The sequence below is a fragment of the Sylvia atricapilla genome, chromosome 1 (assembly GCF_009819655.1).
Source record: "Sylvia atricapilla isolate bSylAtr1 chromosome 1, bSylAtr1.pri, whole genome shotgun sequence".
Lineage (NCBI taxonomy): Eukaryota > Metazoa > Chordata > Aves > Passeriformes > Sylviidae > Sylvia > Sylvia atricapilla.
The window spans coordinates 145,077,882-145,102,624 of NC_089140.1; the positions used below are offsets into that span (position 1 = coordinate 145,077,882).

At 39.9% G+C, this 24,743-nt stretch overlaps 2 protein-coding genes across 3 annotated transcripts in view; one reads left to right on the forward strand and one right to left on the reverse strand.

The window, feature by feature from the left end:
- Positions 1-24,743, forward strand: part of TG (thyroglobulin) — a 143,812-nt gene that overhangs the window by 83,085 nt on the left and 35,984 nt on the right. The gene's annotated exons all lie outside the window — the stretch shown is intronic.
- SLA (Src like adaptor) lies at positions 1,181-23,772 on the reverse strand. 2 transcript variants are annotated; one of them, XM_066336338.1, is made up of 8 exons: positions 23,566-23,772; positions 18,247-18,340; positions 12,468-12,567; positions 9,107-9,193; positions 7,676-7,779; positions 5,990-6,121; positions 3,918-4,050; positions 1,181-3,012 (listed from the first exon to the last, which is right to left on the reverse strand). In XM_066336338.1, the coding sequence occupies exons 2-8, from the start codon at positions 18,305-18,307 to the stop codon at positions 2,793-2,795; spliced, it is 837 nt and encodes a 278-aa protein (XP_066192435.1). In that variant the 5' UTR covers positions 18,308-18,340; positions 23,566-23,772; the 3' UTR covers positions 1,181-2,792. The 2 variants fall into 2 exon arrangements, with proteins under 2 accessions (XP_066192435.1, XP_066192439.1); XM_066336342.1 differs by lacking the exon at positions 23,566-23,772 and adding an exon at positions 18,489-18,526.

A 24,743-nucleotide genomic window follows, 5' to 3' on the forward strand; every position in this document is an offset into this window, starting at 1 on the left:
ATTGTACAAAATCAGTGTAAAATTATCATGGAGACTTCTTAGAATTTATTTCACCTTTCAGTGGTATGATTGGCAATAAGTGGTATCAGTGATTGTGGTCTTGTTTTAAGTGGTTTAAGAGCATTAGCCTGGCATTTGACTTCATGTTTTGATCACTCAATTAATTTACCGGTGCAGTTTTGGTGTAGATGACTGGATCAATGGTATGGATTGCAGAGGCTGCAGAGGGCAGCTGTGTTGAGTGCCCTCTCCAGGCATTCCTGGTGGGTGTCCAGGGCAGCTTCCAGCCTTTTCCACCCAGTGCAAAGGAAGGCACCAGGTCCCTCCTGGCCATGGCAGCAGATTAGACAGTAGTGGAAAGAGAAGGCTTATTGCTTTTCTACTGCAGTCAGATGCAGGGCTCTCTGACATGGACCCTAAATATCCCTGATTCTGGTAATTAGCTACTCTTTAGAACTCCTTTCTTCTCTCTTTTCCCATCTTCTTTTTCCCTCCCTTTACCAGTCTCATTCCCTCTCAAACAAACCAACCACCCCTCAGTTCCTTTTTTTCATGATACCATTTTTTCTACATCCCTATTCAAACGTTGTACTTCTGATACCGTTTCATAGGTAATGTCAGATTTGTCTAAAATTGCCTGGGGTCTTCCATCCCTTGCATGCTCATGTTTCCTAAAAGGTCCTCAATAAAGTCTTTCAGTTAATTGTAAAAATGTTCAGAGCTCACAGAATTTCCCCATAACTATCTGTGAAATCCAGCCATCTCTATGGCACATTTAACTAGTTTTTGTCACTTTATCATGTCATTACTGTGAGGATGACAGGGTGTCTGCACAGGTCACCCAGGGAGGTTGTGGAATCTCCATCCCTGGAGGCATTCCAAAGCCATCTGGACATGGTCCTGGGCAAATGGCTCAAGGTGGCCTTGGTGGAACAGGGAGAGGTTGGATCAGAGGATGCCTGGGGGTCCTTTCTGTGCTAAACTGGCCTGTGATTGTTGAACTGTCAATGTCAGAACATCTTATCCCCTTCTCACAGTGTGTCTGAGTGCTGCCAATTGTGTGGGCACTGGGATTCTTTTGTCACCTTCCATCTAAGATACCTTCTGGCACTGGCATTGCAAGGCTGGGTGCTTGTACTAGTCACAGACCAGGTTTTCCATTTTCTAAAAGCAACACAAATTAACTACTGAATATTATTTTAATGAATAAATACAAGTAATGACTTAGAAATTTGAAATGTTCCCCATATACATTTCATGGATAAAATGCAGTCACCATAATGTATTGATTATCAGTAACAGTGATTAGATTATACAAATGCCTAGAGTTCCTGAGTATGTTTTAGTTTTTGGAGTTCAATGCCTACCAGCCAAATTACATTCATCCTTTAAGTCCTGAAGTATATTTAAACAGGCTGTGATATCTTTTGATCTCTGAACTTTTCTTTCCAGTGCAAATGACCTGATAGAAGATCTAAAGAGCACATAGCTTTGTCCTAAGAGGTGTTTAGATATAAAATAAATATATATATCAAATTCTCCAGTTTTTCAAACCATTGCTTGCTTTAGAAAGCAATCCCAAGCAGGTTCAAAGGAAAATGCTACTTGCTCTTTTAAAACTTAGAAAATGGTACATGCCTGTAAAAAAAAAAAAAAAAAGAAATTTCAGAAAACCCTCTAATCCTTAAGTGGTTTGATGGAAAGTATAATTACTATTTGACATAACTCTCGTCAGGGAAGTCATTAGGAAAAATCTCTAACATCCACTGTTACTGATTTGTTCCTTTAGTTTAATTATTTTAAAAGCTGCTATTAATATAAATATTATACATAAATATGTGGCTGACTTCAGAAGTCAAAATTAAAATAGCTCCCTGTACATGTAAAAGGTTTGCAAGCCAACCTTTGCAGTTAGGCACAATATCGTCACATCTAACTTTTTAATTAAACACCCCTTTGTTTAATTAAACATCCCTTTGTTTAATTAAACACCCTTTTGTTTAATTAAACATTTTATTTGCTTTACTATGAGCAGCAGAATTACATGTTTGGATATGTCTGAACTTCCATCTCAGGTGTAAGCAGGACCTGCTTTTTTCGGTGAATTAAGCCTGCTCTTAATTTTCTGACCATTTTATTACACTGCTGGCCATTGCCAGCAAATGAATGAAATGCTACTTGTAAAGTCAGTGATTTTAATTTTTTCTCCTAAGAGAGAAGTATGAAGTTACTATAATCAGGTGTTTCTTGGATGCTGGATGTTGGATACTTTCTTGGGGTTATTTATGTCCCTCTGACCCATTCTTGATGACAGTGGATAAGTCCACTGAGTCTATCTTGAGAAGAAAAATGCTCCTTTTTTCAGTGTAGATTGGTTCTGTAAAGAAGGTTTTCAGCCTTGTGGAGAATACTAGAGTAAGACTTAATTTAAGTTCTTGAGCTGCAGTTAGTCCTTCCCTGTGCAGTCATGTCTGTACGATGCTGGCCATTGCCCCTGCTGAAGAGTCACCTGCACCCCTTGGCTTCTGCCTTAGAGTCTGTCTTGGTTCATCCTGCTTGAGAACAAGTTCTGGTGCACTGGGGACATTCCCAGCATACACCATGGCTGAGATAGCAGCCTTGAAAAGGTCTCTGGTTAATTTTCTGAAGAGGAAATGCAGAAGCACTGCTGGTGTTTGGTCACCAGCTTAGCTGATTGTATTTCTCAGCTGCAGAAGGACAGCAGGACCACAGGATGCTCTGGTTTCTCTTCTGAATCGTCAGTTTGTGGCTTTTTCCTGTTTGTCTTATATTTAGTCGTCATAGCATGTATGTGGCAAGTGAAGGGCATTCTTAAGTTTGCTCCCTGTGTATATGAGAGATTGAGATTTCTTCTTTCTGGCACTTGCAAAAGAAGTGCTGTCATCCTCAGTTAGGGAGAGGTAGGAAGCGATGCTTTCCCTCAGACCATAGCTGAGGCAAGAGTCATCCATTGCTGCCAGGGTGCTTTTGGTATCTTCAGTCACCTCCACCCTTTAAGAGAACAAAATTTTGTTACTTTTTAGCTACTTGGACTGAGCCTCTTGAGATAATATTAACAGTTGTTAAACCTAATAACATTATTTTTGTTGCATAAAAACAATTTCTGCCTCATAAATCACCAGGCATTTCTGTTGCTTAGAATTTATCAAAAAACCAGTAAAACAGCAATATATAAATATTTTTTGGCACTTGAAAAGGAAGTATCATCGATATTCTCTTCTTAATATGTAGGAAAAATTACCTCAATACTGCACAAAATTTTCTTGCTTTCATAAGCACATGAATGTTTTGCGAAGGAAGAGTAGTGGAGGGAAATTTAGCCTTCAAAAGTAAAAGGTGTTTTTATTTCTGAGGGTGGTTGTTTCCCCAGCTTCTGAAACCTGACCTACTTTCTCTTGTGGCAGTTGTGATATTAGAAATCTCCTGAACTGGGCTGTATGTTGAGAGAGACACAACAGGAAAGGTTTATTCTTGGACAATGAACTGCTTCCTGAGTGTGTGAAAAAGGGGGAGCCACTTCTGCCTGCCATGGCTCATGTGTGAAGCACTGCACATCACTGGGGATGGATCAACAGGGCTGGAGGTCACTGGGCTGTGTGGCCCAGCTCTTACTCCTGCCCCTTGCTGAAAGGACTCAGGGCTGAACACATGGGTAGCTGCATAGGAGAAATGATTGGATGCTAACCATTCTTTCTTTCAAAGTTAAACCTAGGTTATCAGTTAGAGAGCTGGGAATTCAGTTGTCATGGGTTTGCTTGATGTCAGATTGTCCAAGCTTTAAAACTGCTTTCAGGAGAAGGAAATAAATAGCTATTTCTTCTGTGTTGCAAGTACAAGTATATAGATGGCTGGGAAACACCCCTGTTGTTTCTGGCAGCCTGTGTTGAATGTGGTACCTGTGAATGTTTCTCCAGTTGAAATTTTTATTCCGCATCACCACAGGAGGGACTGGATTCATCACGGTGTTGTTGTTAGTGCACTGGGTGAGACAAGGTGTTGTAAGGACACAGCAGAGACCATCAGCAACTTCTGAAAAGGAAAAGGAATACACAGACAGTTAATCTTTGCTTAATGTTTTCTTTCCCTGGTGCATGTTCAAATAAACAGTTCTGGACTCAGCAGGGGCAGTCAAAAATTGTGGGTTCTCAGCAAGAAAACAGTAACACAGGCTAATTTTTTTCTATTCCTTACACCTTTGCGTTTTAATTTTTCATTTGGTATATTTCATACAGTACATGGAAGGAACTGAGACATAGAAAGACAAAGTGACTTGCACAAAGACTAGAAGGACTTTTATGACGGAGCAGCAACTTAAACCAGTTTTTCTGAGCTCTCAGTGAGTTCTGCTTTGCCTCCTATTGTCTCAGCTATGCTGTAAAAATATCAGATTGGGTTGTGTGCTTGCCTACTCTTCTGTGGAACATCAAGGACTGTGGAATGAATCAAGGTTCACATGTTACCTTCATCAATGTTTCTATGCTCTACTCTCTTCTTGCTCCACTAGGAACATCACTGATATTCTTTTGGCAAATAGAGAACATCATGGCTAAATTCTGCTGTTCTACGATTCTGAGTCTTATTTCAGGGTGAGATCCTGTATCCTCTCATGGTGGGGGAAGGAGGAGATTTAAATCTAGTTTTGTCTCCTCTTACACCTATAACCCAAGTAAAAGTGGTAATTGTTACAAGTTTTGGGTTCTGCCCCAGCCCAGATTTTAGGCTTTGATTGTTTCCTTCTTTCTAAATGGTGAAAGGTGTCAACTAGCTAACATGTAAATACATATATATATGCTGTCCAAATTCTTCCTCCTCTCTTTATATCATTGGACTTGAAAGTTTAATTTGACTGTTTTGAATGTGAATGACTTTTCTCCTCAATTTATCAGTGTACTCTTTGGCCATCACACTTTTTCTTTTACCTGTGAAATACTTAGGTATGGAAATTTCACACTTATAAAAATACAGAGTACTCATTGCCTGTTAAAGCACAGAACCTGTTGTTCTCTTGTAATTTCTAGGCAATTAGGTTTTTGCAATTTCCTTCCTCATTTTAGAATGTTCTCGTTATGATGCATGATAACTGGAGTCACTTGATTGTGTCATTTCTCAAGTTACCTTTCTGACACAGGTTAAACTGACATAAATCTGGAAAATTCTCATTGAAAAAGGTGTCATGCATTTGACTGATATTAGTAACAGTGACAGCTGACTGTGCAATTGAGCTAACAGCTTGAGCCTCTTGATATAAATACTGCTGATAAATTCCTGGCATAAGCTCCTTCTGAAGTGATAGGGAAGATGCTTACAACATTTCTGAAAAATTTCTGCTGCAGATAAGGTTGTGTGCTGTAATGGTTCTTTAGGAAAGATTAATAGAGGACCTGGTGTTGCATGCCCTGAAGCTGTCTGCGTGTCTAAATGACAAATAAATGAATGGCAGACATCTTCATGTTGGCAAAGAGAGTCAGACAGGAGTCGCAGTCTGTCTCTGGAAGACAGAACTACAGGTTTATGGCTTCTGTACAACTGAACGTTTTTGTATGCTCACACTTTGACTTTAGGTGTGCTCTGAGAGAGGCTGAGCATTCCTGACCTCTGCTGACTTCCAAACTGCATTTGGAAGTTCTCTAGGGAACCAGTAGACACTGGTGTTTGGCTCAGTGTTATTGACATGGCTATACAATATCCTACACAATATCATGCAAAACATCAATACAGACAGAACTCATCTGGCTTTATTTAGCTGAATCCTTGTATTAGTTTCAGTTATCCCGTTAAGGGCAGCATTTTTTTTAGGATGAAAAATAAAGTAAAACATATAAACGTAAACTTTTCCCATTGCTTGTTCTGTGGCAGAACTTGCACGTCTTGGACATAGGCAAAACTTTTTTTTTTTTCCTTAACCTTTGATAGATAGTTTTTTACAGTTGCCTGTGGAAAATATGGTTTTTTCTGCACTTATTTTCACCTGAGTAGTGATTGACAAGGTCTTCAAGGCACTGGAAGGTTTGTCGTGGAGAGATGTAATACCAGTTGTTTGGGAGGCGGAAGATCCTGTAATGTTTCACTTGCCTGTGCCTCACTGACAAGGAATATAACCCTGGAGAGAGAGAAGAACTAATTACACCAAAGTAGGGCTACAGTTCTGATTTGGTATCTGTAGCAGAATAGAGTATCTGTAAGATGTGGTTCCATGACTCAAAACATCTCAGAAAGAGCTGATAAAACCTGAGTGGCCATCTTATACTTTATAAAATACAGATATAAAGGATACACCATGACCTGAGATTTTGGTTGAATTTAAATTTCTGGTGTGCTCTTTCTTTATTATTGCTGGCATGGGAACTTTTGAAACGGCATAAAGGAAATGGGCCTTTACAGAAGTTGTTTGCCTTCCACTGAATAGGATGATCAGACTCACAGGCTGGTATTCTGATACCAGAATCAGAATAATGATTCAGGTAATGTAGTAGCTGAGACCTGATAATGCAGTCATAGCAGGAGATGGCCACTTGGATTTTTCTGTTTCTTTGTTTAGAACTGTTCTGTAGCATTTATTGGTAAGGTCTGAATGCCAATCCTAAATTTCTTTGAATGTAGTATAGATATTAAGAAACTAATTGGCCTGTGGTATGCAAGAGGTTAGAATAGATGAAATATTATTCCCTTTTATCTGTAGTATCATGATAGAATGTGTTCTGGTCCTTCAGAAAAGGAAGACAGCTCATTGCAGATGGGAGATTTGTTCAGCCTGGAGAAGAGCAGGCTGAGGGAGACCTTATTGCTGTGCTCAGCTCCCTCAGGAGGGGCAGCAGAGGGGCAGACATGGATCTCTTTTCTCTGGTGACCAGCGGGAGGACCTGAGGGAATGGCCTCAAGTTGTGTCAGGGGAGGTTTAGGTTGGATAGCAGGAAAAGGTTCTTCCCCCAGAGGGTGGCTGGGCACTGGAACAGTGGATCCCCAGGGAAGTGATCACAGCACCAAACCTGACAGAGTTCAGGTAGTGTTGGGACAATGCTCTCAGACACATGATGAGATTAATGGAGTGGTCCTGTGCAAGGCCAGGAGTTGGACTCAGTGATCTCTGTGTGTCCCTTCCAACTTAGGACATTCTATGATTTTGTATCTGTGTCCGCATTGAAGAAAATGAAAGTATAAAGTTGGTACAATATAATTCCCAGCTATCAAAAGGAAGAAAATAAAATTGAAGGCCAGTAATTTTTAAAAATAAATAAAAGACCCCCTTCCTTTAGACAGTAAACACACTTATCTGCCACCCCCACTATTTGGTGTTCATTTTACAACTTCTTGAATCAATCTTTTGTGGACCAAGGCAGAGCTGTGACTTTTCCTTCATTAAAGTCCCACTGCCTCATAAGGTTTGCATGCAACCAAAGTAAATAATAGTGTTTAAACGACTGTGTCTTGTTTGTGCTGATGCCTGTGGAACTTTCCATGGCCATCAATAACCCTGTTTCCAGTAGGTGACTAGCAAAGGCTGGCACACTGCACTGGGTGCCTTTGCCTTCCCATTATATATCTTTTCTGCTTTTGGACTGATCCATATGAAGCAGGACAAGGGAGTGAATTAAAGAGCTGTAAAACTGTTAATGCCTGAGATCAAGAGGAGAAAAAAAAATCTGTATTGTCTCACCTTTCCTAGTTTCACTCTCTCTGATCATGAAGGAGCCAACCTTGGTGTTGGGTAGCTGTAGAAGTTCCTCTGCTTTTTCTCTTCCCAGCCCTTCAAATAACCAGCTGTGAAGCAGGAAAAAACAAATTCCAAAATTTGGACACCATTGAAATAGTGAGCAGCATGTGGCTGTGAAAGTGCTGCATTAGCCAGGAAAAGTGACTGCAAAAACAACACTGTGGCTTTCTATAGTTATTCTCTCAGCTACATTCAGGCATATTTCCTCAGTTTATGGAGAAAATTTTGCTAGTTTTGAATTCCATTAACCTTTGTGAGGTTAAGAGAAGAATAATAAGGTTTGGACTTATTAGGGAAAACTAAACTTTTTGAGCTGCTTTGATCTGTATTGGTGGGGACAGATTCCTGGGTATATTGATGACATCTGTGGTATTAGTTAAATCTCTCTTTTTCATTTACACCACTTTTGTTAACCCCAAATTGTATCATAAATAAACCCCAAATAAGTTACAATTATTTTGCTTCTTATAGGGAACAGTCCAACCATTTAAGTTAATGGGTTTTGTGGATAAGGGAAAGTAGAATTAGTCCTACAAATTTGCACCATGACTTGGTGCACTGCCGTGTTTTGCCACAGCCAGTCTCACAACACATCTGGGCTTGCTCAGCTCTTCTAGAGTTACTGGCATTCTATTTTAAAGTTGTTCTCATATATTTGATCCAGTCTGCTGTCATTGAAGTTGCAGACAGTAGCTTCCATTACCCCACATCTGTCCCCTGCCTTTGAGAAAGCATTGCTGTTTCAGGAGGATGTAAAAGCATGTTAAAATTTAAGCACTTGCATGGTTCACAGTGGCATTCACAGTTCATATCCTTAAAATTAAGCAGGTATTAAAACGTTTGCCAAAAAGCTTGTACGTGTGAGCTTTAATGTTTTTTGGGGTTTTTTTTTGAGAGTGGTGTCTATGGCAACAGGAAATGTCTGAAATTTCCTTAGTTCTTCCAGTGAGAAAGTTTACATTCCTGAACGACTTATTAGCATTTCTATTTGTTCTTTTTGGCTTGTTTTCCATGAGCAAACTTAGCTAAAATTTTACTCTATATAAATAATAATAAAAATCCATTCTATATAGGCTCTCTTCATCAGCATCTTTAGAGATCAGTCCATGTAACAGGTGTATATAAAATATCTTATGTGTGATTTGAGGTGGTTTTGGCTCTTTCCAGCATTTAAAAGAAGGATTTTCCTTTTCAATTAGTCTAAATTTATATGTGGATTTGAGGTTCTCAGTTTTCAAAAGATGTATTTTTGACTGTCAGTAAATAAAACTTCTGTCTGTCAAGTCACTATTGGCATTATTTGGACTACAACTCAGTAATCAGAGGAGGATATGTAAAAACGTGGTGAAAGGCTATGGAAATGCATTTACTTACCCATGATAAACCTTTGCTACATATTTTCCTGGAATATAATTTTCTCGACCTGTTGTAAGGGAATGGACTCTCCACCAGCCTCCTTCACTGTGTGAAAGCAAGAGAAGGGATATTTTCAGATGTATTTTTAGGGCTTCTTACCACTTGGAAGTTAGTAAAGATATACAGATTAGCTTGTAGCTTCTATGTGTGCTCCTGAAACTATGTATTCAGAAAGGAACCCTGTTTGGTTTCATTTAGAGTAGTTCCATTTCTAAACCTACTTTAGAACTGAATTTGGACACAGAAATAAGCTACATTTGTTTCATTTAAATTACGTCAGTAATAAAATATTTTTCTGTAGTTGAAAGAAGAAGGATAAATACTCAGTGGTTTAACCATGCTGTGCTCTGCCTTCCCACAGCTAGACTTGTTCTGGTGTCCAAGGTATTCGGTTTACAGCTGAGTGTGTTGTGTCTGGGCAGCCCTGTAACACCAGGGTAGAGGTTCCTGGGAAATGGAGCCTGTCTGCTTGGGAACAGGCTGTCAGTCCAACAGAACCTGGTTTGTGGTTTGCTCTTTTCCTTGTCTTTCATGAGTTGCAGACCAGACTACAATAAAATCGACCTTGTAGCTCAAGCTGCAGATGTATGTATTTTCCCCAGTATATCTTAAGTTATTGCTGTGATACCGAATTCTAGCTTTGACTCTTGAATGTCTTCAGAAATGCAGGGCACCAAGGATTTTCACAGGGACACTGAAGAGCTTTAGTCATAGTGCAAGGGTGCTGATGACTGATGGGTTCTCTGCACCTTCACTTTAAAAGTTCAAATCCAAATAACTGTGTCTTGTGTTTGAATGCTGCTTTTGTGGATGTTCATAAAAATGCTCCCAGAATAATGTCTAGATTGCAGATCAGAGTCTCAGTGTGTGTTAGAACAGCTGTGTTGAAGTCACTTAGGTTAAATGTCATGAGTTATAGCTCCTGGGTCCATGGTCCAGAATGTCTGTGCTGAGGGAAAAAGGAGAGTGTCTACTGCTCAGAGCTGGAAATTTCAGGGCCCAAAAAGTTTTGGGTTTGGTTTTCCAGATGAAATTAATTTATCTCTAAGAAATTTAGGTTATTTTGGTCCTTTTTTCCCCAGAACCCTTCTAGACAGATCCAAGAATTGCAATAAGAAAAGAACAAAACCGGAGAGATTCATCATCTCTCTCCCTCCAAACTTTTATATTACTAACCCTGAAAAATTCCTCTGATTATTAAAAATCCCAGAGCAGCACATATCTCCTGGGTCAGGAGCTACAGAAATTATGTAGATTGGGGCGAATCTTGGAGGACATTTGGTTTGACTACTGCCAGCCAAATGCAGTTCATCTGGTAATGACAGGTGCGTGGCCAGTGTGGAGAGTGTCTTGGCAGAACTATGCCAGTGGTTCTGCCAACACAGAGCAGTCACAAATATCTGTGAGGATTTGCATTCCCTGTGAAGGTTCCATATGTCCTCTTCCTGGCAGGACTGGTGGGGCTGATTGCCACCACACATCATTACTTTGGTAAAGGCTGAAAAGCTGCTGTTGTAAAAGCAGTACATTCTGCTGCTTATGCTGACTCCTCTGTGGTGACTTGTGCTCTGGTCATGCAATGCTACTCTTCTTTTTTACTGTATTTTACTTCTTTGAATGATTTTGGAAAAATAATTACAGCCTATGAGCAGGAAGAGGCTGCAGGCAAACAATTCCTACTGACATCAGCATGTACCCCAGTCGGGGAGAACAGGTCCTTCACCAGGACACTGTGGTTTGCATAGAGCATTGGACTATCTTGTTTTCTGTGAACAAGCTCATGGTTCAAAATAAGAAGATGAAAGTCCCCCTCAAGGCTTGCTTTGGATCTAATTTATCCATCAGGAGAAGCCCTTGATCACTGCACAACAGAGAAATGTGTCAAAAACTTCTGCTGCCAAAGCCTATTCTTTTAGTTCCTGCAGTAGATTATACTTTGCAGCACATGTATACATATAATATGCCACACATATAATTCCCATTAATTTGGGCATAGGCAGTCCTGTGGTGATGTGAGGGCCTTTAGCTGCTTAAATCTGAGAATGAGACTTTGAGCTGGAATTTCCAAGCTAAAGCCGTTGTTGTACCATGTCATGTATGTTCTGCAGACTGCAGCAGGGTTTATACTGCTAGAAGCTAGCAGAGAGGAATCCCCCCGGTTTAGAAGAGCTCTCCATCAGCAGATAATTTATCTGGTGGTATTATCTGAGTCTTGGGACCCTTAGGTTCAGGGAGGCAGAGGAAGCACTGGGTCAGCAGAACGTAAGTGCAGCCATTCTGGGTCAGACCAAAGGTCCACTAAGGCTTGTGTCTTGTGACTAACAAAGGCCACTGCAGGTCATGGTGGCCTGGAGAAGAGTTTGAGAATTCATCAGTCATCTGTGATGCTTCTCTTGAGTACTTCTCTCCTCCAGCCATTTGACTATCTGGTTGAGAATTTTAAAATTTTTTTTTAGAATTCCTCCAAGGGTTCCTCTGCTATGAATGTGTCTGATCTCCCATTGAATCCATCTGCTCCATCAGCTGCAAAAATGAAATCTTGCATTTCATTTTGAGCAGTGCAAATAGTGGCTGTGGGGCCAAATAACTTCCAGGAGGTTACTGTGTGCTGATACAAGCTGTGCCTAAAGAACATCAGGGCTGCTAGCTTCCATTATTCTGTTCATGTGCTCATTCTTGTGTCTGGCAATATTGCACTATGGTTAAGGACAGTCTGAACTTGTGCTCTTAAGCCTGCTTACTTCTCAGGCTCTTAAAATTTTTTGTGTGGAACTGGCCAAGAAATCAGTCTTTTTTTTCCTCACTAAGTAAAAAAAGAAATACCCCTCCCATTTTTTAAAAAAAATAATTCACATTTGCCTTAAATTTGGATGTAATTCTAAGACTTAATCATAATGGAGTTGTTAGATTAAAAAGGGTGAGAGAGAAAATGACGGACACACTTGACATAAAGAAATTCAGAATGATTTTCCTTTTCTATGTGATTCAAACTATTTTGGCTCTTACTCTGTTTTCCATTACATTTGAGGAATACTTTCTTACAATAATTTTTCAAAGCAGAATTGTTTTGAGTCTTATTTTAGAATAGATTCTGAATCTATCCTGAGAAACCTAAGAGAAATCTGTGGATCAAAGGACAATCTGTAATCCCAAATCTTTAAACTAGATGGAAATTTATGCTATGGCTAAGCATTTTTCTCTAAAAGTTCTGAACTCAATTCATTTTGTTGAACTGCATCCAGTTTGGGCCAGGTGCATAAAACAGAGCTTTGCTTCAGTTGTAACAAAACCTAATTTAAAAATAAATTGATCAACTTACTCTGATAGCACACGTAGTTTTTCCCCTACATGAAATATGGGTTGGCTTATGTCTGCTGAAGGATAGTCATAGAGAACAGCAAGGAAGTCACTCTCCTGACCTGTGAAAGAAGAAAGAAAAGGTCACTTAAAGCAAAGGTAAAACTCTGAGACAAAAATGGATTTTTCATTAAGTATGATAGATTTTATGTAGTAGGTCAAATGAGAAAAAAAAAAAAATCTCTGAAATGTCACTTTATTAACATAAAGAGCTAAAGAAGAACCTATAGATTTATAAGATGACCGTAAAGATACTAGAAATTAAAAATGTCATGGTTAATTGTAAGCAACTAAATTTAGACCACTTTTTCTAGCAATTACCATATTTAAAGGACATACTCAGTTTGAAACGAAAAGAAAAAGTAATTGTTTATAGTTTGAGGAAGTAACCCAGTTTGATTAATGCCACTGTCTCTAATTGCCTCCAGCTACAGTTTTGTAGCATTATATTTAAGAAAAGGAAGATAAATGTGAATTGTTTCGTAATTTTACACCACTGATACTTTTCAATGGTATGAAATTAGTTGAGATCAAGGTTGATGAGAGTGTGGCCATTATTGCCCATTACCACCGCTTTCTAGAGGAGCTTGGTGGTCAGCCTCTGCACTTTGTTCTCACCATGGCATGCCTGTACTAGAGCTTCAGTGAAAGAAAACAGGCACAGGGGTGTTCAAGTTGAAGCCATTGCACAGGGGCAATTTGTAGAGCTCAGAAAAGAGATGAGAAGACCTTTAACATCATCTGGGATGAATCTGGGACTTACACCCTGTGTAGGACATGCTGAGTCTCCTGCATTTCTGAGGGGTTGAGCACTTTACACAAGACTGGGACTATCAATGATGAGATGTCCCTCATCGTGCTGGAATCTATGGGGCCCAGTAAATGCTGTCAGCTGGGAGATTCAGAAATGTGCCGTGCTGGGTGTTTTGAGTCCTTTGTCACAAGTTCTGGCAAAAGGGGTTGTGCCATACACTCTTTGTGTTCTTCCTGGAAGCAGTTCCTTTCCTCTGTGCATCTCAGTACCCTCCACGATCTCACAGGGAGACAGAGCTTCCCTCTGCCTCCACCAGGATCAGCAGCCTGATCCTTAGGAACACCATCTAGCACTACATTTGCAGGCGTTTTTCGATCTCCATACTTCCCACTCTGTGCAGCCCAACATGTGCAAAAATGGGTGTGAATTCAGGGTAGGAAAGAAAGAAATTAGATAGAGAAATAGAAATACATCTGTATCTTGTTTGTTTTTTTTTTTTTTTCTCATTTAATATAGATTTGTTGCCAACTTCTCTTTAAGGAAGACAGGTTTTAAGGGAAACCTATGTGCAACACCCTGAATTAATGCTCTGTGTTTTTAGCTATGTGTCTCTGGGCTTTAGAACCAACTCACAGAGATAATGGTGAAAAGCTGAAGGAAACATGAAGAAAAGAAACACAACAGGCTACCCAGAGAAGCTGTGGTTACCCCATCCCTGGAAGTGATCAAGACCATGTTGGATGGGGTCTGAGCAACTTGATCTAGTGGATGGCATCGCTGCCCATGGCAGTGAGAATGGTATTAGATGATCTTTAGATCCCTTCCAACCTAAACCATTCTATGATTATTTTGAGAATGTGTTTAATATCAGTGTTGCCATGATTTTCTTAGTTGATTAGTGTCAGTGAATTAAACAGGACTGATCCAGTACAACCAACCATCGTGATTAGTCTAATAGAACTTATTCTGCACTTAGTTCAACCCTGTTGAAGAAAATCTGTGCTAAGGCTTTGATGGCTTCCTTGTTCTGCACAGAAAATCTAATGGTGCCTTCCTGTCTATGAAGCTACTTAGTCCCTGAGGATAACAACACCTAAGCATTGGCACTGATTCTTTTTTGACAAACAAAATCTTTACCAAGGATGACTAGAAGGCCGGATGGTGCATTTGAAAAATAGCAAAATGAGGATAAAGTGGCACCACTTAAATTCTTGTTTCGGGTTATAAAACATCTTGTAATACTACATGTAATAGAATTGTTTTTTATCTTAAGGACAATGCCTTTAGCAATGCTCTTTTAAAAAATTATGCTGTTTATTTATAAATATTCTGCTTCCATAGCAAAAGAGTGGAAAACAAGTGCTTTTCTGCTCTTCTTCCTTTGTACATTGGTCATTTGCCTTTCATTATGGTGACTTTTTGTCTACTCTAGCAAGGCCTGTGTTACTTTGCTTACACTTTCATATTTATATTAATTTTTGTTTCAATTTTGCATGGTTATTTTTAGGTCTGAAAAGGAAGGAATATATCAGAGTTTTATCTTCCACCTCCATGCAAATGTTTCCTCTTAAACTACATACAGTTATATTAAAGTGTAAGGGAAGGAGTGAACCCCCTCCTTCTTCACTTCGTTTTGATTGGTGTTTAAGTCAAACCTCACTGGGTTTTTTGGTCATGCAAAATACTCCACCACACTGTACAATATTTCACAGAACCCATACCAGCTCCTTGCAAACACAAAAGCCTGGAAACAGGAACTAAACAAATTACACATTTTCTCCACACCTAAATTTCACAGCGATCTAATAGATTTGATCTTATGAGCTCCCCACACTTTCAAGATATAAAAGAAAAAAGATTTGCCTGAGTTTATCTAACACAAACTCTCCTCCACAGTGCAAGTGTAGGTTACATCTGAAATGGAACAACTCAAAAGTTAGAGTGGAAAGATCGAAGCACAGTCATTTCCACTGCATCAGGTGTTAATTATGGGTGGTTTTTTTAGGAGTAGGAAATGAATGTGAAATGCATGCTAATTTTAGATGTCCTCACACCCACATGTCTTGCAAAGTGTGAGACTGAATATTGTATCCTTGAAATTATTCATTAGGAATGGACTATGAAACCTTATTAGAGTGTAGGAAGAGCGTAGGCAGAGCATCCAATCCAGGTCATCACCCTCAAAAATCTGCTGTGCTGTGCACTGGAGTGGTCCATCTCTGTAGTGGGAATTAGCTGTTTGGAGTTAGGGTTAAGGTTAGGGTTACTCTACTGAGCAGCAGAAATATTGTGATTTATGGGAGGGGGGGCACCAGAGAGGGTGAAGGAGGGCACTCATGTGCATCTGGGAAACTGTGCAGCACCACAAGGTGTGGCTGCAGAGTCACACTTTGGCACCCAAGCTAGATCTAAACCAGCCAGCTTGGCAACTGAGAGCTGTGCAGGTGCAGCCCAAAAGGATTAACCCTTGATTCAGGGTCCCAAAGGAGGACAGAGAGGGGCTCACAACCCTCAGTGACCCCTTGCTGCTCTCCTTACTCTGTCATCAGTCCCTGGGTTGTGCCAGGAATGCCTGTACAGTGTGCAGGCAGATGGGGTGCAGTTATCTTTGGGGTCCAAATGCCTCCTTGGGAAATGCAGCCTATACACTGTTACCTTTCTCAGGGCCAAGATTGGCACACTGGTGGTGAGGAAAGCACAAGGTTTTGCTTTCAGTGCAAATTTCAGGCAGCACAAGGGGCTCATAGGGGTCTGATTAACACTGCAGGTCAAATTCGCAGACTGCAGTTATCTATTTTCTTCCCCCTGTTTTTTGCTTTGTTGTTTTGTTGTTTTCTTCCCTTTTCATTTCATTCTTTCCCTTCTGTTTCAGTCTTTCATTTTATTCAGGCTCACTGAAATAAGCCAGTGAGACTGAATAAAAGCAAACCTACTTCTCCTAATAACTGTTTCAACTACTAAAAGTCCATGGATTGGATCCTCCACCTCAGTTAAATCAAGTCTGTTCCTGGCCTTTGTGTTGGAAGGGTCCTTTAAAGGTCATGTAATCCAACCCTCTGAAACTGCTGGGGACATCTTCAATTGGATCAAGTTTCTCAGAACCCCAGCCATCCTGACCTTGAAAGCTCAAGAAATAGGGCATCTACCACCTCTCTGGGCAACCTGGTCTAATGTTGCATCACCCCATCACAAAAAAAATTCTTCCTTATATCTAGTCTAAATCTACCCTATCTTAGCTTAAAGCCATTATCCTTTGCTCTATCACAACAAGCCCTAGTACAAAGTCCATCCACATCTTTCTTATAAGACCTCTTTAAGTATTGACATCTGTAATAAAGTCTCCCTGGAGTCTTCTCTTCTCCAGGCTGAATAACCCCAACTCTCTCAACCTTTTCTCACAGGAGAAGTGTTCCATCACTGATAGTTTTTGTGACAATCCCCCTGCCTTTGCATGATTAAACATGGGTATTTCAGCTGTGAGAGTGTCTGAAACCTCCCTACAGCCTTGGCAGGTGCCACTGCAACTACAGATTTGTTCTCTCCCCAGGTGGTAGCAGGAGGTCAGATAGGACTAACAACACCCCTTTGTAGTGTTCTACACCCTTTGTAGGTGTGCTAGATGTGTAGGAAAGTTCAAGTAGAATTCCTGAATTCCTAAATAGATTTTTTCCCCCTAAATACATATTTTCTCACTTGCTATCAATGTTTACAGAGTTATCTTTTAGGGGTATGTTCTATTTCCATCACAGAAAGGGTTGCAGTTGTTTTTAGCCCTGCTAAATCCTGACTTTTAGCATGTGCAGGACCAGTACAAACTTGGTCACAGCCATCAGCAAGGCCTTGCTTTGAGTGAGTGCATATCTCTGTTTTGGTATTTATATGTGGTATTTTTGTCAGCAGTTGTTGGGAATATCAGCACAAGGCACTCTTCTTCACAAAAAAAAAAAAAAAAAAAAGGACCTAGGGCTGCAAGGCTGCCCATCTCAGGGAGTTTCTAACCATACCAAGAGCAGGGCTGGGTTTCCTTTGCAGCAGAAATGGAGCCAGGCTGATTCCCTACCCTTATAATAATGAGCAGACTGATCAGAAAATCTTTCATGGAAAAAACCCAAAATTAAAAAAAAATAAGAACAAAAAAACCCAAAACCCAGTCAAACAAAAAAACCAAAACCAAACTCTACTTAAAAAACCCACCCAAAATAAAAAAAAAACAAAACTGCTTTCTCCTCTTCACCTTTGGAGAGTGATTTATTGCAGCTCTAGTGCCAGTTGCCTGTATTAGTGCACCTTGAGGGCTGAGGCTCTACTGGTTCTCCACCCACCCACTCACAGTTTGTAGTAGCTGATCACCAAATCCCTCTTCCTTTCCCCCCTCTGCTGCATGACCTCTACCAGCCTACAGAGGTGGCAGGGAGGGATTTGCAACCTGATTTATTCATATGTGGATGCAGAGGGCAGATGCGTTATGCTCTCCTTTGGCAGCTTGCCCTGTGAAACTTGTATTCCTCTACAGCCTTTATGGATAAATCTGGTGACAGGTTGGTTGTGTGCTGCTGTTAGTGCAATTATCTGACAGTGGGTGGACATGAGGTTCAAGGCAATACATCATTAAAACTTTTAACCTTAAATGAAAGAACCTCAAATTTCAAGAATAAATTAGTACAAAATATCCCATGCAATTCTGTCAAAACACAGCATTCCAGGTTTCTAAAGCAGTGTTTCAGCACTCTCTGATTTGGAAGGAACGTCTTTCAAGGAGCACCAGCAAATAATACGTTTAACATTCGGGGGTTTTAATTAAAGTGCTTCTTGGAAAATGAGCTAAAGCATAGCTAAATATAAGCCCAGTCTGGTGGATGCCCTCCTTCTCCCACAGCAGCCACCAGCTTGCCTGCTCTTGTCAGGCGGGTGAGGAAAGACACATGGCTGGGTCTATCGTATACCGTGAACATCTTTTTCTCTTGAAAGGAATGAAATGAGTGCTTACCCGTTTGGCTGGGCATGTTTGTTTCCTCAGATGCTCTTGGAGTTTTCACAGTATTTCCCATTGTGCTCGCTAAATCCGTCAAGGCTCTTCGGAACTAAATCAAAGCAGACATTGAAATTTAACATCACAGCAACACCTGCTGTGCTAACAGATGAGAAATTACCTAGTTTGGGTGTCTCCAATTTAATACAGTTTTGCTTTTGAGAACTCTGGTGTCAAATTCATGCAAGAGTTTTACATACTTGCTAAACTCTCACCACTTCTGGGCTTTTATCAGGGGAATAGCAGAAAACCACAGCTAGGGAAGTTGCTCAGAAGAACATGATGTAGTAAAAGTTTCCATTACCAGTACCTCAGCACAATAGGAAGTAACAGCAGAGCTGTGCCCATATGGGCATTTCATATAAAAAATGTTTTTAAGCATTTGGGCTTCTGAGGCTACAAAGGATTGAAATAGACTGATGTCCCTGGTTTTCAGCACTGTGTGTATGTTGGTTTACTACTGAACACAAACAACATAGCTTGGTAGGTCTGGGTTTTTTCTGATGCAATTGTGTCTTCAGCAAATGTGAGCAGTTTTTTTCTTTTTAAGTACCACCTTGCCTAAAAAATTTTTCATCTCAAACCTCCTGCATAAAGCCAGCAGTGCAAATTCTTCAGGTACCTTAAAAATTTTTGATGGATACACATGAAACAGTATCAGACAATTGTGGAACTAAATACTGTGAGAGGAGCAGTTCCTTTTCATAGCTTTGCTGCAGCCATTCTAATTCTCTCTGACAGAGGACAGAGAGATAAATATTTTGAATGTCTAAGGTGTATCATGCTATGTAGCATCTTTTCAGAGGCAGAAGAGAAAAAGCTGTCTCTGCTTAAAAACTGTACATTAAAGCAAAATAACACCACCAGCTGATGGGTAATTATTTTTTAAAGTATTTTTCTTACTGTTGCTCTGTGAAAATGATAACAGGAGCTCTAGCAGCATTGTGTGAGTATTCTGCACCTTGTAGCCTTTTCTAGCTTAAATATTTCAAAGATGATTACTGACTTTGGTGTGCTGCTCTTCACTTATACAGGCTAGAACCCTCACAGGATGAGGGTCAAGTGGAGAAATGTTCAACTTGAAAAGTAGATCTGCTGACATCAGCAAAACTTTATTGCTAATTATCTTTTGGAATAAGATTGGCAGAATTTCAGTATGTTGATTAATACCATAATTTTTTAACATCTTACAGACAGTTTAGGAAGACATCCTACAGAATAAAATGCCATTCTAAGGAAAGAAAAATCGACCCTTATCAAATGCAAGGAGCTCAGTGCTAGAACAGATGGTAGTGCACAGTTTGACTCCACCTCATCTGCTTTCCAAGCTTCTTAGTGCTGCTTCCAAAGGCTCTTTGCTAAAATTCTCTATTTCTGCCCAAATAGCACATTACCCCTTTGTTTTATGCACTCAGAACTGGCTTGTGGCACATCTGGAGGGTGCAGCTGTGCCAGTGTCTCTCTGACAAGAATCTGAAACCTACTTTCACAAGAACAAAAAGGTGTTGCCAGATAGGAGAAGTCTAGAAGCTGAATAAAACAGTGCCGTTAAATTTAAATAAACTACTTGGGTATTCATATTTTAAAACAAGTTCTCTTGATAGAAAGCAAAGAAAAAAGAAAAAAAAAAAAAAGCTTCTCTGTGTAAATTTCTAAACCTGAAACCAGAATTCACTTTATCAGGCAATGTCTGCTTTCAAGACCATAATTTTCTGATCTAATTATGAGTATTCTTTCTGCAAGACTCAATTTTAATTTGTTGAACATTTTTCTTACTTGTATCCCATAAAGAACAAGAGGTAAACCCATAGGAGTAGTGCAGCCAGTATTTTGGCTACAGATATTATAGATGTGTATGGCTCATCTTCATATTAGCCAGAAAAAATTTCCTGGGTACAGCAATAGAGAGCTCAACAGGGCTGAGAATGTCTGCCCAGGGAGTGAGATAAATACCTGGACTGATAACCTCTCCTGGGCACTGTGCTCTGGTAGATGAATTTTTGCAGTACTTTAAAAGGGAAGCTCAAATTTTGCTCAGTATATAGAATCTTAGCTGCAACCAAAAATGTTGTGCGATTCCAGGTAGATGGCAAGAATGACAGCATGACTATCTTATGTCCAGCAATAATTTCGACACATGCAATTCATCCTTAGATGAGAATTGCATGAATTTTGTGTCCCAAAAGTCTGAAAAAAAAAAAAAAAAGTAAAAATAAGAGTCCTACCTCTACGTGCCACTTAAGGCTGGGTTCTGTTATTTGAGGGGCAGGAGAGCAAGTCTTCCTACAAGTGTCAGGCTCGTGACCAGTGGCCTTTTTCCTACTCCTAATTTCAAGTGTGCCTGAGTCTCTTTGGAAAGCGATATGTAGTATTTGTGCATGGTGGAAATTTTTACTTCAGACTTTCAGTCTTTCTAAAAGTACGGCACATTTCATCAAGGCCCTTACATTTTTCAAGATAGTGTTTAAGGATCTAAACTGTAAATAATGCTTTAGAAATACCTGAAGTGTTTATGTAGGGTTGCTCATATGTCGCTTAGTTATGTCCAGAGAGATTAAATACTGGACAACAGGCAAGTTCCTACTTTGCATTTTTTGCAGAACACAGCCTGGTTCCCTTCTGCCATACCAGGAACTGTTGTTCTCAGTGGACCTCTGGAACCATCAGGGCTCAACACGCAGCTCCGTGCTGGTGCCTTAGATGTGGAATAATCTGACTTGTGGAAAATGCAAACATTATAACGTACTTTCAGTGCAGTGAGGAGCAGTGACGTCCTGGCCTTTACTGTCATTAACGTGGCAGTTTGCTGCTTCTCGCTGCATTTTCCGTGCTCTTTTACCGTCACTGCCATTGGTAGCACGAAGTCGTGAAAGGGACAGAGAGTTCAGGATGCTCTCCAGTTTCACTGCAGTAGTGCTTGGTAAAAATAAAAAAAATGGAAAGCTTGGCCCTTGCTGTTAATTCACTGAACCAAAGTGACTAAAAGGAAAATGAGACATCAGACTAGGTTTTACTGCTAAGGCCACTTGTCATTATGTACATGGGCAGAGTTAAGGTTCCTATAGTCCAGTCAAAGGTGGTGGAGTGAATGTTCTGAGGTTGACTCAACCTTCACATGTTGAAAAACCTTGACATGTTGAAAATGGGACATGGAAGTTTTGTTTGAAATAGAGCAGGCAAAAATTGTCTCTATTTGTTTGCTGGCAATGGCATATCACTGTTTCTAGAGTAGGAATGTACAAATTAGTCATATTTCTAAAACAATAGTGTGCTTTACTCTGGAGTTATAGAACTTGATGGCTTAAGTGGCTTGTGTTGAGTTATTGTCAGCACAATACAAATCCATTCCATCGCTGCATGACAAATTCTTGTGTGGTTTTCTGAAATTTTGAGACACTCTGCAAAACTAGACTTACTGGAAACTTTAAAGATTTCATGAACCAATTCTTTACATTGAAATCAATAGAAGAACAGTAACAGTTTTATGGATCATAATCTTCTCAAATAGCAAATTTGCTCCAGGCACTGCATCTCACTTGACATTATTGAATCATAGAGTTGGAAGGGACATTTAAAGGCCACTTAGTCCAACCCTCCCTCCATGGACAGGGACATTTGCAATGAGATCAGGTTGCTCAGAGCCCTGTCCAACCTGGCTTTGAATGTTTACAAGGATGGGACATCTAACACCTCTCTGGGTAACCTGTGTTTCAGCTCCCTCATTATGAAAACTTTGTTCCTTATATCTAAACTTGATGACAGAGTTTGGGATACGAGTATAAGTGCCATCCTTCCATCACAGAAGTAGATAACTATGCCAAAGAAAATAATTCACAGAGGGTGTGTAGGAAGAACTAGAGAGAAATTATAGTCTCTGAACTTACTGTGTCTTATCTACCCCAAACCCTGTGTGGAGTTCAGCTGCTGTTCAGCTCAGAGGAACTGCTGGGAACAAAAATCTACCTGCAGCTTTCCTGCTCACCAGCCACCTCCTCAGGCTTGCATGGAAATTTGGTTTTAACTGTTAAGATCATATTTGGAGTGTTCCAAGCATTGGTCCTTTCTCCTCTCCCCTTTCCACTTGTGCCACAGTGTCCAAGGAAAGGTGGTCAGATGGCTGTTTGCACACACAGCTGTTGGAGCTTAGGGATCTTTGCTGCCAAAAGGAACGAGAGGAAACCTCCACAGTCCCAATCCTGCTTTGTGTCCTATTTATCAGAACTCTCAGCAGACAAGAATTCTTCATCTGCCAAGACCAGAATCCCACTGACCTATATTGTATGACCCCCAAAACCTGTGGTACAATTTTCCCCTTCCGTTCCTGTGTGCAGCACATTTAGCAATAACTTCCTCTTGCAGAATTTGTTCTCGGAGAAAATGTGCTTCTGCAGCAGTTAAATAGCATGAAACAAAAGAAATTCTGCAACTTGGTGAGAACTTTTTCAAAGTTTTATTTAATATGATTGAGAATTAGTTAATATGAAGAAATGAAAGTAATAAGAGGAGTAAAAAAGCAAGTTAAGCACATGAATAAAGTCCTCCTACAAGGAATACCATAGACTAGTAAAATTAGAGCATTCATCATTCCTGAGATGCTATACCATATTTTATTTTTGTTTCCTGATTTTCACATCTATATTGCCAAGGTCTTACAATTTAATTCTCAATAAAGTTCACAGGTAATGTCTGAATCTCATTTAGCTTGAAAATGAAAGCACTGGCATCCTGTTATTTTCTTGTGGAGAAAGAAAAAGCAAAACAACTTACATTTCAGAAACAGTATATTATTTTGGTGAGTTTCCCTTAATTTATCATTAATAAAAATAAACATCTTTTCAGCTTTGAGGCAGTTGTACCTTTGCACTTAGAAAGAATAACATAATACTGTCATCAAAGTAATTCATAGACACATGCAAACATGAAACAACACAGAAATACCACACTATCCACACTTCTAACACTTTGAATAAAAAGCCCACTAATCTGTGGGCTCATATTTTGGTTATAGTGAACTGCAGTTTGCTTTAGCATAAGGTCCTAAGCATCTATCTTACTCTTAGGTTTCAGCAGAAATACTCCTTGTCCTGTCTATCTTTAGTACCACTCCTTGTGAAAAGGATCAAGGCAGACTCCTCTATTTCTGCCTTTGGTGGTACTTGAAATCCACAGTCTGAATACTGTCATTGTTAATGAAATAGAATACCCTTGTATATAAATAAAATCGAAACATTTGGTCTCGTACGCAGATAATGTAAAATATATCACAGCAGGGATTACCTTTAAATGCTAGGCATGGCATTCCAGGTTGCAGTATTTCTGAAAAAAGCCGTAGTCATAGTACTGCTCTCAGGCTGCCAGCAAGGTTTAGCTGATCAAGTCGAGGAGCAGCCGGGCGAATGAGTGTGTTGTGAAGTTCACGCTGTCATGAAGAGCAGCATTTGCCAAACAGGCCACATACTTCCTCTCTGAGAAATAAGGAAGGCTCAAAGTGTTTGCAACAGATGAGGTTCCTGTTGCAAGTCACTACTGAAGGCACATTTTATCTATGGGCTGAGAAAAACAGGGAGGTTTTCAATGTATTGCATCAGGGCTGGTTTCAGCAGATATAAAAAATGAGGGAAATTACCCAGTTTACATTACTTACACAAAAAGGGTTTATTTTTTTTCTTCTTCCATATTTATTTATCCAGTAATGCTCATTCCCCAACTGTTTTCTTTTATGCATTCTTGCTATTTTTCTTCTGACAGACAGGAAGAGGCACAAAACATTTTTTTCTCTCTTATTGAGTCTGAACAGGAATGCAGCCTTTGCTTTGTGCTTCACTCTGTACCCCAAAATACCTCTGTCTGCAAACAACTGAGGCTTAAGATCAGCAATAAAGAAATATGGATTGAAAGGCAGTCTGTGAAGCCCATTTTCACATTAGTTATAAAAAGTGCAGAAGCCTCAGGACCTTCCTCATCTCAGTGTCTGAGATGGAGGAACCAAGATACTGGCCGGTTAAATAACCTGACTAAAGGCACTGAAGAATATTGTGCTGTGGATATAAATATAGGAATAAAAGGGATTTATTAAGGTTTACTCTTTGCTTTTATAATCAAGATGGGATCTGAAAAACTCATACTCCCTACCGTATAATAGGAAAATAATAATAATAAAAAAACCCTGAACAAAACCCCTTGAAAAACCCAAAGAAACAAAATAACCCAACAAGCCCAAACTGATTTCCTATTTCACACCAGAGTAGCTCCAAGTAGATGCTTAAGTGGGAGCTGTTGTGTAACTGTTATTGAGACCAGGAAACACTGATCAAATCCCCAAAGCTGTGCCAAAAATTGGTAATTTGGTAATTGCAGGAGAATATTCTTTCTGATGGGCAGTACCAGCAGTGCTCAGTTTGAAGGAAAGCACTAGGGAGCTTGATAAGCTAATCAGTCTATAGCACAGCTCCAGG

Bases quoted from the DNA above. Each gene is read 5' to 3' on its own strand.
- SLA (XM_066336338.1), bottom strand. From the start codon at position 18,307: ATGGGAAATACTGTGAAAACTCCAAGAGCATCTGAGGAAACAAACATG. The intron at 9,194-12,467 runs GTAAGTTGATCA...GCTTTCACACAG, and splicing joins AAACTACGTGTGCTATCAGA to TGAAGGAGGCTGGTGGAGAG. The intron at 6,122-7,675 runs GTGAGACAATAC...CTCTCTCTCCAG, and splicing joins AGAGAGTGAAACTAGGAAAG to GGTTATATTCCTTGTCAGTG.